Source organism: Barbatula barbatula (genome assembly GCF_947034865.1).
Source record: "Barbatula barbatula genome assembly, chromosome: 23".
Lineage (NCBI taxonomy): Eukaryota > Metazoa > Chordata > Actinopteri > Cypriniformes > Nemacheilidae > Barbatula > Barbatula barbatula.
In genome coordinates this window covers 19,121,133-19,136,410 of record NC_136786.1, presented here as the reverse complement: position 1 = coordinate 19,136,410, position 15,278 = coordinate 19,121,133, and the positions used below count along the sequence as shown (strand labels likewise).

Genomic DNA, 15,278 nt, shown 5'->3' with positions numbered 1-15,278 from the left:
ACATTAATATTTACTTAGTAACTTTGAATCAAAGTCAGTGAGTGCAGCTGTGACACGTCAGAGGAGACCTGGTCCTCCCGGCTGAGTCTGGTTTCTCCCGAGACTGGAGACTGCATTTATTAGATATTATTTATTGGAATGATCTTGCTTGTTCTATAAACACAATGCACTGTGCTGTGTTTGACCTTTTCTGTGTTTTTCTGATATTCTTGTTTTCCCTTGTGAAGCTTGGAACATTGAACATCGTGAAACACGCTATATAAATAAATTGACTTGAAATAACCATGTGTTCAGAGGTGTATAAAGACCTCACATAATGAAGCGTTATATTTTTATTATCTCAGAATGAACTCTTTCTATTTACATACACCGCATGTTCTCTTACAGGGAACATTGCTACAGTGGCCCTAAAGGGACCAATTGCTCTATAGTTTGCGTTTCGTAAATACGTTATGTCCTTCATCAAATAAACGAAAACATGATGACATCTTAGTCCTGTATCAGTCACTGTAGTGCTTCGAATGGGAGCGGTGGAATGAGCCGTTGGTTGCAATTCGCAACCTCAACACTAGATGCCACTAAAATCTCCACATTACTCTTAAAGCAAAACTATTTAAAACATTTGTGCAGAGGATGGAAAACTAGTCTTGTGTAGTCAGATTTTCGACTGTCAGGTTTCACAATGACACTCTTTGTTTGTTATGTTTGTGTAAGATCTGTAAGTTGTTTATTTGTCTTATAGCTGTATATTTCATAATTGTCAATGAGGGCGCATTGTAATAAAACTTTGCAATTGAAATTGGGACAGTTCACCTAAAAACGAAAAGTCTGTCCTCATTTACTCGCCCTCAGGTTGTTTCATACCTGTAAACATTTCTTTGTTTTGTTGAACACAAAGGAAGATATTTGGAAGTATGTTTGTAATTTTAATTTCTGGGACATCATTCACTTCCATAGTAGAAAAAAAAGATATTTTGAAGAGTTTAGGAAAACAGACAGTTCTGGGTCACTTTTGACTACCATTGAATTTTTCTCAGTTCTCTCCCCGAACTAAAAATAGCTCACATTCTTCCAAATATCTTCAACAGAACAAAGTCATTTAAACAGGTCTGAAATTACAGGAGGGTGAGTATATGATGACAGCATTGTCCCTTTAAAGATAGCAAGGTCATTTCCTTTTGCACAGTTTAAGTTTGATGCGATGTAGTTTGACCATCTTTGTATTTTTGAATTAGATTACATTAATAAATGTTTTTGAAAGAAATTTGTTTTGATGAAGAGATGATCTGTGACGTCACTATTTGTCACCGGCGGTGGTTCAGAGCGTTTGTGGTGAACTCTCCTTCTTTCACGTGTGTGTATGAACTGTGCTGTCTATCCATCAGCTTTGACAGAAATCAATAGAATCAGTATTGTTTTTCTGTTTTGATACTAATGCGTTCTGTCTTGCTGAATCATGTATTTTTATTTTCCCTAAAAACACAAGAGTTGATTTCCTACTCTCTCTCTTCAGGCAGAATTTGGTTGTCGAGGGAGAACTGTATCCCATAATACTCAACACACATTTCAGTCAGAAAGTTTGCGTGGAGACGGATAACGCTGGCTGTCCCAGATCGGCGGTCTTGGTGGAGAAATGCAGACCGCCGCAGTTAACCCGCCGCCTGTGGGGGTCAGCGACGAGCCGAGGGTCAAGTGAGAAATCTGTCCCATGTGAACAGGTCAGTCAGCTGTGCCCAACTGAATCCTGTGATCCCTCTTCATTTTGTCAGTTGTTTTGAGATTAAACTGAGAGCAAATGAAAAGTCTCATCTGTGTCTCAGATATTTCAGAAATCTCACAAATGTTTCGATGAGAAGAGTTCAGAATGAGCTCAGATTTCTTCAATGGAAAGTCAATATTATTGAAGATCTCAATATGAGCTCAAACATTTCTCATCAAGTTTACCCAAATTCTGATTATTGCCCCCATACTGTTCAAATGTTTTATCAATTGTCTCATTGCTTCTGTTTTTATTTCCTTCAAGAAATTGAGACTAAATCGAGATTTTTAGATTTAACTTTATTTGAGAAAACATGTATAATTTGATCCTACATCAATTTCGCGTTGAGCATCAGAACATCTTCATATTCGTTGTGGTGACATAAACCATTTCCACTGACACATAAAGATGAAATGAAATGTCTCATCCTCAGGTCTCAGAGTTATCCTGCTCGGGCCGCGGGTGCGTTAGAGACTCTCTGCTGGACGCAGTGGAGGATTGTGGGTCGTCGGGGTCACAGGGCGGACCCGTTGAGGCGGTCGTTCAAAGAGTCTACTGTATACCCATCAGTCGCTCTGAAAGAGTGTCTCTCCAGCGCAGAACACCCGGCAAACCTCCATCACGACCAGAACCACCGGACCATGTCGGCAGGTACTGGATCTTGGTGTGTTTTTGTTGTTGTTGTTGACTTCATTAAAATGACAGTTCGCCCAATTCTGTCATCATTTACTCACACCGGTGTTGTTTTTGGCGGCCTGTTTTAATATTAGTTTTAGTCTCGTCTTTGTGTCAAGCTTTCATTTGAGTTTTTATTGGTTTTAGTCACGGTCAATGGCCATCAGTCCCTTTCTCTGTGTCAGACTTAACTTTGTTTGTTGTGGTTTACGCTAACTCACCACAGGTGCGTCTTCTAAATAATGCCGCGGGTGGGGCTTGAGGAAGTGACCTGATGCAGCCCCCGAAGTGAAACACCGGAGACACAAGTACCGCTAAATAATCATAATAACGCGACTAAACGAGACGAAATAACCTTATAACACTTAGTCTCGTCTCGTTTTAGTCAACGTAAATAATGAAGAGACATTTTAGCATAGTTTTTATTTTGTAAAACACATCTAGTCTCGTTTTTATTCATCAACAACATTATACATTTAATTATAGTCATCGTCACTTGACCAGCATTTGCGTTGATTTCTCGTTTTAGTCACGTGATAAAGGTTTGTTGACGACGATATTAAGTCATAATTTTCGTTGACAAAAGCAACACTAACTCACCCTCATGTTTGACTTTCTTCTGCGGAACACAAAAGAAGATATTTTGAAGAATGTTGATAACCGAACAACAGCGGGGTACACATTCACTTTCATTAGTTTTGTGTCTGTTGGGGTTCTAGCGCGGTTCGATTACCAACATTCTTAACTTCTTTTGTGTTCTCCTTGTGTAAATAACGACAGAATTAGTATTTTTGTGTGAACTTTCCCTTTAACACAAGTGAATGTTGTACATTTATCATTGAAAGCTTAAAACCAAATAAGCATCTCTTCGTTAGGTTTCTTATCTGTAGTCTATTGTTGTTCAAAACAATAACAAACAAACAAAATTCAAATCTGTTGCAGGAACGCAGGTAAGACTTGTTTATACCAGCAGGTGAGGGAAAAATGACATGTTTAGCACCGACTCTCTTTTGCCGGTAACCAGTCAAACCAGTTTAGCAAAGCAGCTATTAGTTCCTTCCTAAAACATTTCTAGAACAATGAAATTAGCTTGAGAAAGCGCTGGAGAACATAGTTACACGCGTGAATCATGCAGCGACCTGATTTCTCCGTGATCAACAATATGAATGTAAATAGTTTTGATGCCAAACACAAGATCGCTCGCAGTCGTTCGTGTACGTGCAGCAGTTTTACGTGTTGTGCCAGGAACACAATGTGTTTGCAGTGAGCGGATAATAAAGCTGTTGTCTGTTCTAAACTCCACGACAGAAGTTTCAAGAGGTCAATCTGCTGCTTGAGAGTGATAAATAAAGACAGAGCAACTTTTGCTCCATATTCTGTCAATGACTAACTAAACAACCCCTCCCAGTACACAAAGTTCTCGCTCTCGCTCTCCTTCACAGCTCTCCGGGCCATATGGTAAAACTCTGCAAACATCTGCAATTAAGCCCAGCGACGTCAGTGATCCGTGGCCACGCGCTTGTAAAAGATCCAACAGTAGATTTTTAAAGGCACAGTTCACCCACAACTAAAAGAATCTGTCTTTGATTCACCCTCATGTCATTCAAACCTGTGTGTGACTCTTTCATCACACAGAAGAAGATATTTTGAGAAATGTCTCAGGGGTTGTGAATATGTGGGTTCAATGTTGTTCGGTTATCAAACTTTTACGTTCTGCAGAAGGAAGAAAGTGAACGGTGAGGTTGCAGAAGTGGAGCTGAACGCAGTCAGCTGACCCAATCGGACTCACGCTGGGCCGACAGTTCATCTGCTAAAAACAGGAACACGCAAAGTTCTTATTCTTACACTTAGTTTGAAAACGTTTGCCAAGACAAGCAGCGGGAGTCAAGAGGGGAGCGATTATGGGATGGCACGATTGGCTGCCGCTGTGCAAAGTTTGTCCGGAGCTTTTCTGGGCAGAAGACAAACATTGTTCGTTTACACATACTGAATGAAAATAGCTACATGTTAAAGTGCTAGTTCAACCCCCACAAAAGAAGATATTTTGAAGAATGTTGGTAACCAAACAACACTGAACTCCATTGACTTCCATTGCATGAACACAACACCCACAGAGACGTTTCTCAAAATATCTTCTTTTGTGTGATATCCTAAAGTGTATATATAGCGTGTCTGTTGGCCACACCAGGTGGACTCCAGTAAAGGGCCGACGTCAACACACATACTGCAGCGTCTGATGGCGATCCGGTTACCGTAAGCTGTCAAGTGACTCGCTCTTTTTCCATCTCTGGTCATCAACACAACCACGTGCATTTTGGACAACAAAACAACGTGTCTCAGAGCGATGTTTCGTGGGAAAGCGCGAGGGGGGGCACGATGGCCTGTCCTGAAGAAGAGAATTACTCTAAATTCCTTCCTGGTGAACGTATGCAGCTCGCTCTGTAAATAAAACGGTACACGGATGCTTGAAATGCCACTGAAGGCCAGAAAACATGAACATTTGACTTTTCGTTGTGTATTTTGTGGGTCACTGTATTATTGATGATATATGTTTGCAAAGGCAGGAATCATAAGATTCATTCGAGGTGTTTATGATACATACACGGACGAGCACCGCTTGACATTTTCTTATGAAGATGTTTTGTTGTGTTTTTTGAATAAAATAAAGGACTTGCTCGTTCGCTTACAGAATATGCTCATTTTCTTAAAGAGACACAAACATTATGTCATTGTTCACTGAGCCTCATGTCATTTTGAAACTGTCTGACTTTCTTTCTGATGCAGAACACAAAAGAGGACATTTTGAAGAACGCCGTTCAACACTGAACCCCAGTGACTTTCATTGTATGGACACAAAACCACAGAGACATTTCTCAAAATATCTTCTGTTGTGTTCCTCTGAAGAAAGAGTCACTTGGGTGAACTGTCACTTTAAGTGTCAAAATGTTCTGAGCTGCATTTGTCTTATTTTTCTACGTTCTTCCGACCTGTGAGCTATTCAAGCTGTCTTGGCTCAACATACATAAACTCACTACAAGCGTGTTTGGAATCAGATTTTATAGACACGCTCCGTTTCCTTGTTTATGCGCTCTGACTTGCATTATCAGATGTTGACAACATCTCTCTCTGTTTCGAATGTCGAACGTTCATGTGTTTCAACCCGTGTTGTGGATTTTGGACTGTTTGTTTGCAGTCACGTCCTCTCGCTTTCTGCAGTTGCAGTTGGTGGCCGCCATCCAGACAGTAATTACGACTTGACTTGGGGTCGGAGGCGATATGTGCTTCCAGTAAAAACCCAGAGCAGTGTAAACAGGCTGTTGGATGTTTTCTAGAAGAAGTAGAACACAATGTGCTTTACGTCTCCGGTTACAACCCTGTTTATCAAAAGCCGCGCTCCCATTGGTCCGGGCCACCCGGAAGCGACCCTGCCCACTCCTCCTGAACCAATCAGCAGCCGGAGAAAGTTTTAGTGTATGTGTGAAGGAAAGGAAGTGGGAGTGGGGTACCTACATTGAATAGGCATGTGAGAAGCGTGTGTGTGTTCTCCGCATGTGTGAGTGTTTGGACAAGCTCCATGGATTCAGTTCCTGGAAGCGCCCCCAAGTTGCTCCGAATTCCTGCGAATGCTCACAATAACAAATTCCTGAAAGCGGCCGACCAATGACAGAGACCGAAGCCCCTGTCTCGCTGCGGCGGAGGAAGTCTGAAACAGACAAGAGGTGTTGTTTATGTCAACCTGGCCGTACTGCAGAATGCTACTGCTCCGTCACCCCTCCCGTTCACACGCGGGTCTAAACAAGCCTCCGTGTTCACAGCGCAGGACTCACTTAACCTCTGCAGCAGCGCTGAAACGGGTAACCAGTGGTCACCATGACTAAGATACGTGCAGATCACAGTTCATCAAAGGTCAACTCCAATGATACCACCGCCATAGAGCTGCTGTTCCGCATTCAGTTTGCATTATTTATTCGCTTTTGGATGTTTTTCAAGGCTTGGAGTGGATAGGTTTTAATACGAAACATCTCGTGGTTTTATCCCAGTTTGGCCCAAACTGAGTCGAACACAATGTCCCTTTAGAGACGAAGTGCTTTTAGTTTCGCTCTGAATATGTGGAATCCCAAAGTGGTTTGTAACAGATTCCCATAAGAGCAGAAATTCACTTTTAATGTGTACGAATGAAGTTAAAAACAGTTTTGAAGTCAGTGCTTGTGGAGGCAAGTAATGTTGAAGCAGAGTTTGTGTTTTGGTTTTATATACCTAAATAAATATGGTTAAATAGATCAATTTGGTATTCAATATTCGTCGTCTGTATAAATTCAATATTTTAAATATTCTTTGTTCTGATGATCATAGAGAAAGAGATTTGGAAGAATGTAACCAAACAGTTCTCGGTCACCATTGACTAGCATAGAAGGAACAATAACAAGTAGTGAAAAGTGCCAGAACGGTTCATTCTTCAAAATATCTTCTTTTGGGTTTCTATAGATCCAGAACATTTACAAATAGATTTTTCCTACTATGAAGTCAATAGCGGCCAAGAACTGTTCGGTTGCAACTTTCTTCCAAATCATTTCTAGAGATTTGGACTCCAGGGCGAGTAAATGAAGAGAGAATTTCACTTTTTGGGGTGAACTGTGCCTATAAGTACACACATTTTTACAAAAGCACTAATGTGTTTTGTTGCCTATGTTGTTATAATTGCTTCCAATGTTTCATCATCTGTAAGTCGCTTTGGATAAAAGCGTCTGCTAAATGTATGTGGAATAGTAAACATTTGAACAATGTGTAATGGATTTTCTGACCTGATCTCACAGGAAGTCTTAACCATTTTACAAGGTGAATAATTCATATGAATAGGCATCAAGTAAACCATAGAAAAACATATTATTATTAGAAAGATTTTAATAAAGTCCCGCCCCAAACCAACATCACTGCCGCAAATACACATCGTACTAAAACATACGTCAGAGATCATATAAATTAGTGCTCAAATGTGGAATCCTCTTTTTTAAACTATAAAGTTTCTTCTAAGTATTCTGTAAAAATTGCTGGAAGTTGTTCTAAACTAAATCTGTACATTAATGTAAATAAAGCCAGTCTGTTAATAAAACAAACGACTTCTAAAATCATCTCATGTTATTTTGGTAATCTGAAAATAGATTTAGTTTGTTTAGTCTTGTGGTTTACTGTCTCCCAAAAAGTCTCTCTGAAGTGAAAATATCATTTTGAGTATTGAGTCGGGCCATATATCAAATCATTAGTTAGTGCCAGTGTAAACATCTCATCTGTGGACTCTGTTGGTGTTTATTGTCGGGGTACACTTGAGACTCACATCAGCAGTTTATTTGTGGACATGCGCTGCTTATTTATTATAAATATGGTTTTTCATCTTACAGTCACGACACTCAAACACATGTTGGAAATGATTGTCATGTTAATATGTGTCCTAATATCACTCTCTTTAAACTAGTTGTGGTTTAATAAGTTCTCGCTAACAGGTAAGTATTTCTAACACTAACATCACGTCTGGTTCAGATACGCACCGGTCCTGATGTTGAACACTTGGTCACAAGTTCTTTGACATAGACAATTACATTTATCTATAATAATAATAAAAAGTTTTATTAATAAAATAGTTTGTTGGCTATTGACACACATTAATATTTATATCTATCAACGTGATTCTGTCTGTCGCTTTCCTTCTTCCCTTTCTGTCTCTCTCTCTCATTGTCTTTCTGTCTGTCTCTCTCTCTCATTGTCTTTCTGTCTCTCTCTCTCATTGTCTTTCTGTCTGTCTCTCTCTCTCTCATTGTCTTTCTGTCTATCTCTCTCTCTCTCATTGTCTTTCTGTCTGTCTCTCTCTCATTGTCTTTCTGTCCATCTCTCTCTCTCTCATTGTCTTTCTGTCTGTCTCTCTCTCTCTCATTGTGTTGCTGTCTGTCTCTCTCTCTCTCATTGTCTTTCTGTCTGTCTCTCTCTCATTGTGTTTATGTCTGTCTATCTCTCTCTCATTGTCTTTCTGTCTGTCTCTCTCTCATTGTCTTTCTGTCTTTCTGCACCGGGTTAGAATGACAGCAGGGTAAAGACGTAATTGTCATTGTGAATGTGAGCTATTCCTTTAAAAGAAGGCAATAGGTAAAGGATCAAATAATACAATATACTGTAGATCCTCTCTCTCTGTGTTTCAGGTTGTGTGCTGTGGTTCAGGATGGCTACGGCATGTTCGCTGATGTTCTCCTGCAGTGTGTGTCCACAGATGCTGAGGTCCAGCAGAGCTCAGAACAGCTGGAGGGCCGTGTTTGTGTCCTTCAGGGCCTGAGGGTCATCCAGCGCCTGACCCGGGACAGGTGAGTCTGAGACGGACGTCATTCTAAGATCACAATCACATGATACCAACATTCCACTCATGAAAAATATAGACCATTTTGCAAGATCTAAACCTTCTGCTCCAAACATTTGACAGAAGATTTAAGTGCCGCTGGAATGTTTACATCTGGGAAATATGGCACAAATCCAGAATATTTCTCCCTGCTGCACTTCACATTAAACTGAAACTCAAGATTAGCTTCTGTTTCCATTGGCACCTGCTCGGATTAGCCTCTCCGAGTGTCTCCGGCGAGATCTACATGTGGGATGGGTATTCCTGGCATCTAGCTCCATATATCATCTCAAGGTTGTGTGCCGTCACTCCTTTAGCGCCCATGTTGTTTAAATTAAGGATGGCATGTGTGGCATGGGAAATTCTGGTGACGCATTTCCACGGATCTGGCGGACACAAGATTCCTCTTAAAATTCACTGCCGTGTACATTCATGTGGACTGTGAATGGCATATTGGTCATTTAAAAAAAAAGTCAATTAAAATATTTGGACACAAATTGTCGCAAACATTCACGAGAGGCTCCAGAATCGATGATGTTCGTCGTCAGCCTGACGTGTCGTGTGGATGCTGTGCACAACTGATGGTGAAGAAAATTGTCAGGATGAAAACAGTGATTTAGAAAGAAATGAAATTCGTTTTTGGGTCAACTTTTCCTCAATCTAATGTTTTTTTCATTTGTGTTCTTTTTGTTGTTTCTACATTTAGATTGAGTTATTTGGCAACACTTGAGCAAAATGCTTAGACAAATCTCTGTACTAAATGTAAATGTAAAGCTGACATTCTGAACTTCTCGTTGACCACACACACACACATACACACACACACCCTCTCACAGTAAATCTGGTGTGTTCAGTGATAAGCCGGAGCTCAGCCGTGTCTCTGGTCCTGCTGGACTGGATGGGGCGGTTGAACGGGTCACAGGATGGGGGGGCTGTGAAACTTGTTTCTCTACTGATCTCCTTTTCACTCTTTTACACTTTTAAAGGTCAAGACTTGAAAGAGTTCTAGAGCCTGACGCCATCAGACCATTCATAAGAACCGTTCTTTGGAAGAGACTTCAATATACTTTTGAAAAGCCTAGAAACCAGTACCTATACTGTTATTTATTAAGTGAATCTGAATGGTAGTTGTGATATTTTACTAGTAAAAATGCAAGAATAGATATCAAGAATTAAAATATTTCATATCAAGAATACACATTTTTTCTAGTGAAATGTAATTACTGATATCAAAAATAGCAATTGTTACTAGTAGAAATTCCATTTTTGATATCAAAAATTAATATCCTGATAATGATTTAAAGCTAATGCGGCTTGCCACAGTCTATTGTATATTGTCTATATATATACAGCTGTGGAAAAAAGACCGTTCCAAATGTTAAATGAATGATCATTTCTTGATGTATTGTGGTCATTCCGGTTCAGTGTCTGTTAAATTCCAACAAAATCAAAGTCATTCAACAGCACTGTGAAAGACTGACAGCATGACAAGATAAATGACCGCTGTGAGAAAAAACTATGAAAGTTAATATGAACTTGTTTTCTTTAAAGTATTTGAGGTTTGACTCAAACTTCAGAGCATCTTTTCTCTGATTTTCACCTGTTATTTTCATTTTCTGCAAATAAATGCAAAAGATACAATATATGTAAATAGTATTAAGATCAAATTAAGAGACACGGAAATATTTTGAAATGGACTCAAGTTTTTCTGTGACCGCATATTTTGTTAATATTGTCATTATTTATTTTGTCTAGCTATTCTGTTACTTTCTATTCAGGCATCCTTATAAGTTTTTAATCCCCTTTTGTTTTGTCATTCTGTTTGCATACAGTGACAATACAACACTGAGACATCTCCAAAAGGCCCTAAGGGTGAAAACTAGTTCTTCAACCAACCTGAAAATGCTCCAATATTTGTACTTTAAGTCAGTTTAAGAGCACAGAATGTTGTGAATGACAGTATCCTTGTGGGTTAGGGACCCTCTGTCTGTTTAGTTTGTTTTATAAGATGTGATGCTGAATAAACCCTTAACCTACACTCGTCGTGAGAGCGCTTAAATAACAAATGAACAGCACTTTCATTGAGTGATAAATGACTCTTTGAATGTTTTAATGACAGACTAACTATACCTGCAGACACACGTGTACGTGTGCAGATGAACAAGCCTCGGCCTGCTGGTGAAACCCATCTCATGCCTGTCAGCAGATGCATTTGAGCTCAATCTGGCAACGTGTCAGACTAACTAGAGTTAATGAGACTGACATTATAAACACTCCCCATCTTTGCTACTGTCTCCAATGTTTCTAGAAGATGCATTCACAAAACAAAACCTTGTTTTTCTCGTCTCTGCGCAGATGTTCTTCACTATTCAGTTTGATTGACAGTTTGTGGCCTCCGCTGGCTCCACCGAAATCTCACGAAGATCTTCTACAGTCACCCAGTGTAGGTCTTGATCAGAAATCACAGCGATGTTTCCTTAATATTTGTAAATAAAGTGTTTTCGTGAATTCATACTTTTTATTTCACAAAGTATTTGACTATAAAAGTCCTGTTACATCTAGTACAGTTTTTCACTGTATGTTTATGCGAAGGTGATTTCATGAAATCTTTTGAAATAAAAATGGCTTCATAGAAGTTGTAGACATTTTGTTATGAATGTTTCCACCGGAAACCATCCAGCCACAGACACTTCTTGGTTTCTGGGAGTCTGGACCTTTCGGTTTAATGTGTTTTTAATGTTTCAGGGTAAAGTCCCGACACCAAGTTTCAGCTATAGGTTGAGCGTCCAGCAGGGTCACATGGTTCCTCTGTCAGGACAGAACGTGTCACCTCTGTATCGACCACCCGTACTACAGACGCTAAGAGAAATCACTCAGGTAAAACACCAGACTTAGAACCTGTTTTACCACACATGGTATTATAAGTTTGATTTCCAAAACTAGAAGCGTTTCATGCATCGCACATTGGGTTAGAATCTCATGTCATAAAAGAGTAATAATATATCATAAAAATGCTGAATTATGTAGACATGAGGCTTCTCCCAGAATCAGCTTTTATAAAAGTATAAATCTCTCTCTCTCTCTCTCTCTCTGCTAGGATGCATCTGTAAAGCGACGTTGCAGCTTTCGGGCCGCTTTAGTTCATAAACATTTGCCGGTAAGTTTTGTCAGAACCATTGTACACAGAGCCTTAATGCTTCAAACACATTTAATAAATCATCATCATCATCATAGCTCAATCTTTGGCTCCGTGTGTGAGAAAAGCCTCTCCATTGATTGTGTTTTTAAGAAGCCACTATAGTTGCTTTCCCAGCGTGTTTGCCAAGACTTCAGCCCTCAGGCTACCTCCCAAACAGTGTACCTTTGGTAATACATTTACGCTCTGTTTGACATTAGCTTACCGTATGTGACATCATCCAGCGGATTATCTACAGCATTGATCTGACAGACCTTTGGACTCTGATGACCTCTGGGTTTACTCGCACCGGGTTCAGGGTCACGCTTGCCATCAGATGCTCTGCTGGACAGAAGCTCATGTTTTGAGTGGGTGTATATAGAAATCATTCGTCTGGGAAGCTGGCTCTTTGACAGATTCATATCTTTTCAAATGATCAGTTTAATTGAAGTGGTTTTGTCTAGTCAATCTAAAGTATGATTAATAATCTGTGAATTTAGTGTTGGTTGAGCCGTAACATGCATCGACAAGAATATGCTAAATCATTATTTACATTAACCATCTTTATTTTTGCATTTTCCTTCGGTAGAAACAGTGACAAACGCCAGTGTTAATGGGACAGTTCACCCAAAAATAGTCCTTTTATTTTATTCAATAAAGGCAACTAAACATCTACATTTCCAAAGAAAAAGTCAAGCGGTGCTACTCCGCTCAACATGAATTGCACACTATTTCATTTCACAAAAGTATTTTGGGAAAAATAAAATATTCTTTAAAAGCTGAAAATGTGCATTAAGAATTTCCTCCATACATCTGTGTCCTATAGGGCTCACACGCGGGTGAGATGCTGCTGTTTGTCACCGACCTCAGTCTTCAAACGGAGCTGAACGATGAGGGCGTCAGGAAAAGTGTGTCCGTGTGTGTGAGGCCGTCCTGTCTGATCCCAAGCTGGCTTTCACAGGCGATGGACGACTCGCAGCGACGGCTCATTCTGAGGTTCAGAGACGCTGTGATGGAACAGGGTATATCACCGACAGGACTGAATGTGTTGTCTCATATACTGTACAGCCTGAGGTCGACACAACATTTCTGCATTTTGTTGCTGATTAATGTTCATTGTTCTGTAATGCTAGTCGCTTATAATGATCATAATTATTTACGCCTCTGGCTATTGGCATACGGTTATAGTTCATAAGTGAAACACTTTTGCAGTGCATGGAATGTTTTTTGTTTGCTCTGTGATAGTAATTACATTTGGTATTTTTTATAGTATAAGTTTAGCTTAAAGAAAACCACATTTATGCATTTGGCAGACGCTTTTATCCAACGCGACTTACATTGCATGATACATTGCAAGTTTATACTAAAGAAAATGGTTTTAGGGCCATTAGAATGTTAAAACGGAGGACATAAAACACAATGAAAAAGTCATAATAATGAAGTATGTTTTGATATTGGGGTAAATCGTGACCTTGACATTTACACACCAATGCTTTTAAATGCTTTAATAATCTGGAATGTTCAGCTCAGGTTGAAATTCTTCACGTCTAAACTATATTAGGAGATCCAGAGATGTCCTCCATAAATCTTGGCAGAGTCTTGGTTTAGTACCTCTGTGGAACATGTTGTGATATAACAGTACCGGTGTTTCATGAAACCAGGTCAAATATTCTGTGTGGAACAGACAGTGATAGAACTGGAGCCAGACGAGCCGTCCTTCAGCGCTCCCCGGTCAGTTACACTGGACCAGCTGACTCCAGAAACCCCACCGCACTCTCTCTGCACTCTCACAGGTCAGTACGATCCCCCGGAGATCCCCCCTCGGTATTTTGAGGAGGTTGGTTGGTCTATTCCTGCGTGACAGAGAGAAATCTGAGGGGGTACAACATGTTTGTCCCTGTAAATGGAACCAGTTGTTTGTTGGCTCTGGTCTCATTGTTCTTAAAGCTTTATTAGGGACCCACATGGTTCGTCATTTGTGTTTGTTTGCCGTCTCGAGGGAAAGTAGTTGTTTGCCTGGATTTGAGACCTGAAAGTGTGATTACGTTTGTTTTGAATTATTTGAACTCATGCAAGCTGATGCAGTCTCTCCGTATTGATTTATTTTGCACGTATATTGTGGGAAAATGTACAGCTAGCCGTGCGTTAAAGGACCAAAATCATTGAATGCACGGCAAGCTGTGGATTATCCCACTTAAACCAGCTGTTATTGATGTTTACAGTTCCATCTTTGATAGCTGTTTTTGTCAGTTCATTTCAATCATTGATCAGACTGACTGGACTAACCCGTGCACATGGTTTTAATGCACACCTTCCAGCCAATTAGAATCCAGAATTTACCAAAACATGGCATAATGATAAACAATCGTTTTTACCAAATTTACAAAGAATGATGTCATCCTTCTTAAACCCACGTATGGACACTTTCTAGGTTGATTTAAACCAGTGCTTGAATTCAAACCATAGGTTGAAACAAACCAGTATTTGTTAGTGCCATGGTTTCACTAAAAAGCTTTTACTAAACGTGTGTTAACCCAATGTGTGTGTGTTTTGAAATATTTTGGGATTTTGCTGCGATCATGTCAAAGCGCTCGAACTGTCTCCGTCTCCGTTTCCTTTCAGAGATGATGTTTAGACAGCTAGGGCCATATCTTCAGGATCTAAACACATGGTCCACAGCGTACGGCGCAGGTGCACTCACGGCGTGTCCGAATCCACTCTTGCTAGTTTAATGTTGTGAAAACGTTCGGTGCGCTCGGGCACATGGTCTAAGCGGGTTGTCCCGATTCTCTTAATGAGCGATGGGTGTTTTTTGGGCGTAACGTGCAAAAAATATTCCTTACACGCTCTTTAAATAACTAAACATATATTGCACAGTTGACTTTAGACTTTAGAGCAGGTTTGAGTCGGTTTATGGCGCAGTTTATTTTCTGTTCCTTATAATAGCAATGCACGTGAGCACACCTCTATTATAGACCAACACACCCATGAGCACAAATGCATTTGCTATTTAAACAACGCGGCTCAGGACGGGAATATGAGATCTGTGTCGGGCTGAGACTAGTAAAACACTTGCGCCGGGTGTACCATAGGGACCCTTATCTCTGTCCAGGTCAAACTGAACAGAAATGAGATATTTTACACCCAGTATTAGACTTTGTAACTCTGAGGCTCCTTCACCCTGCAGATAAAACAAACCATGTGACTGAAAAATGTAAGAAGCTCAGATTATCAGCTGCAGTGGTCAGCAACTTTAGTTTCTGGCTGTTTGCCCGCGGAGTCTCCGGAGA

General features: G+C 40.1%; 1 protein-coding gene across 1 annotated transcript in view; it reads left to right on the top strand.

Annotated features, from left to right (window-relative positions):
- The window catches only part of spidr (scaffold protein involved in DNA repair), a 39,877-nt gene that overhangs the window by 20,293 nt on the left and 4,306 nt on the right, over positions 1 to 15,278 (top strand). The window contains exons 9-16 of the mRNA XM_079488246.1: positions 1,514 to 1,718; positions 2,193 to 2,410; positions 8,623 to 8,781; positions 11,169 to 11,256; positions 11,559 to 11,690; positions 11,911 to 11,970; positions 12,815 to 13,010; positions 13,650 to 13,781. Of these exons, the coding sequence (XP_079344372.1) occupies positions 1,514 to 1,718; positions 2,193 to 2,410; positions 8,623 to 8,781; positions 11,169 to 11,256; positions 11,559 to 11,690; positions 11,911 to 11,970; positions 12,815 to 13,010; positions 13,650 to 13,781 (1,190 nt within the window). The remainder of the gene's footprint in view (positions 1 to 1,513; positions 1,719 to 2,192; positions 2,411 to 8,622; positions 8,782 to 11,168; positions 11,257 to 11,558; positions 11,691 to 11,910; positions 11,971 to 12,814; positions 13,011 to 13,649; positions 13,782 to 15,278) is intronic.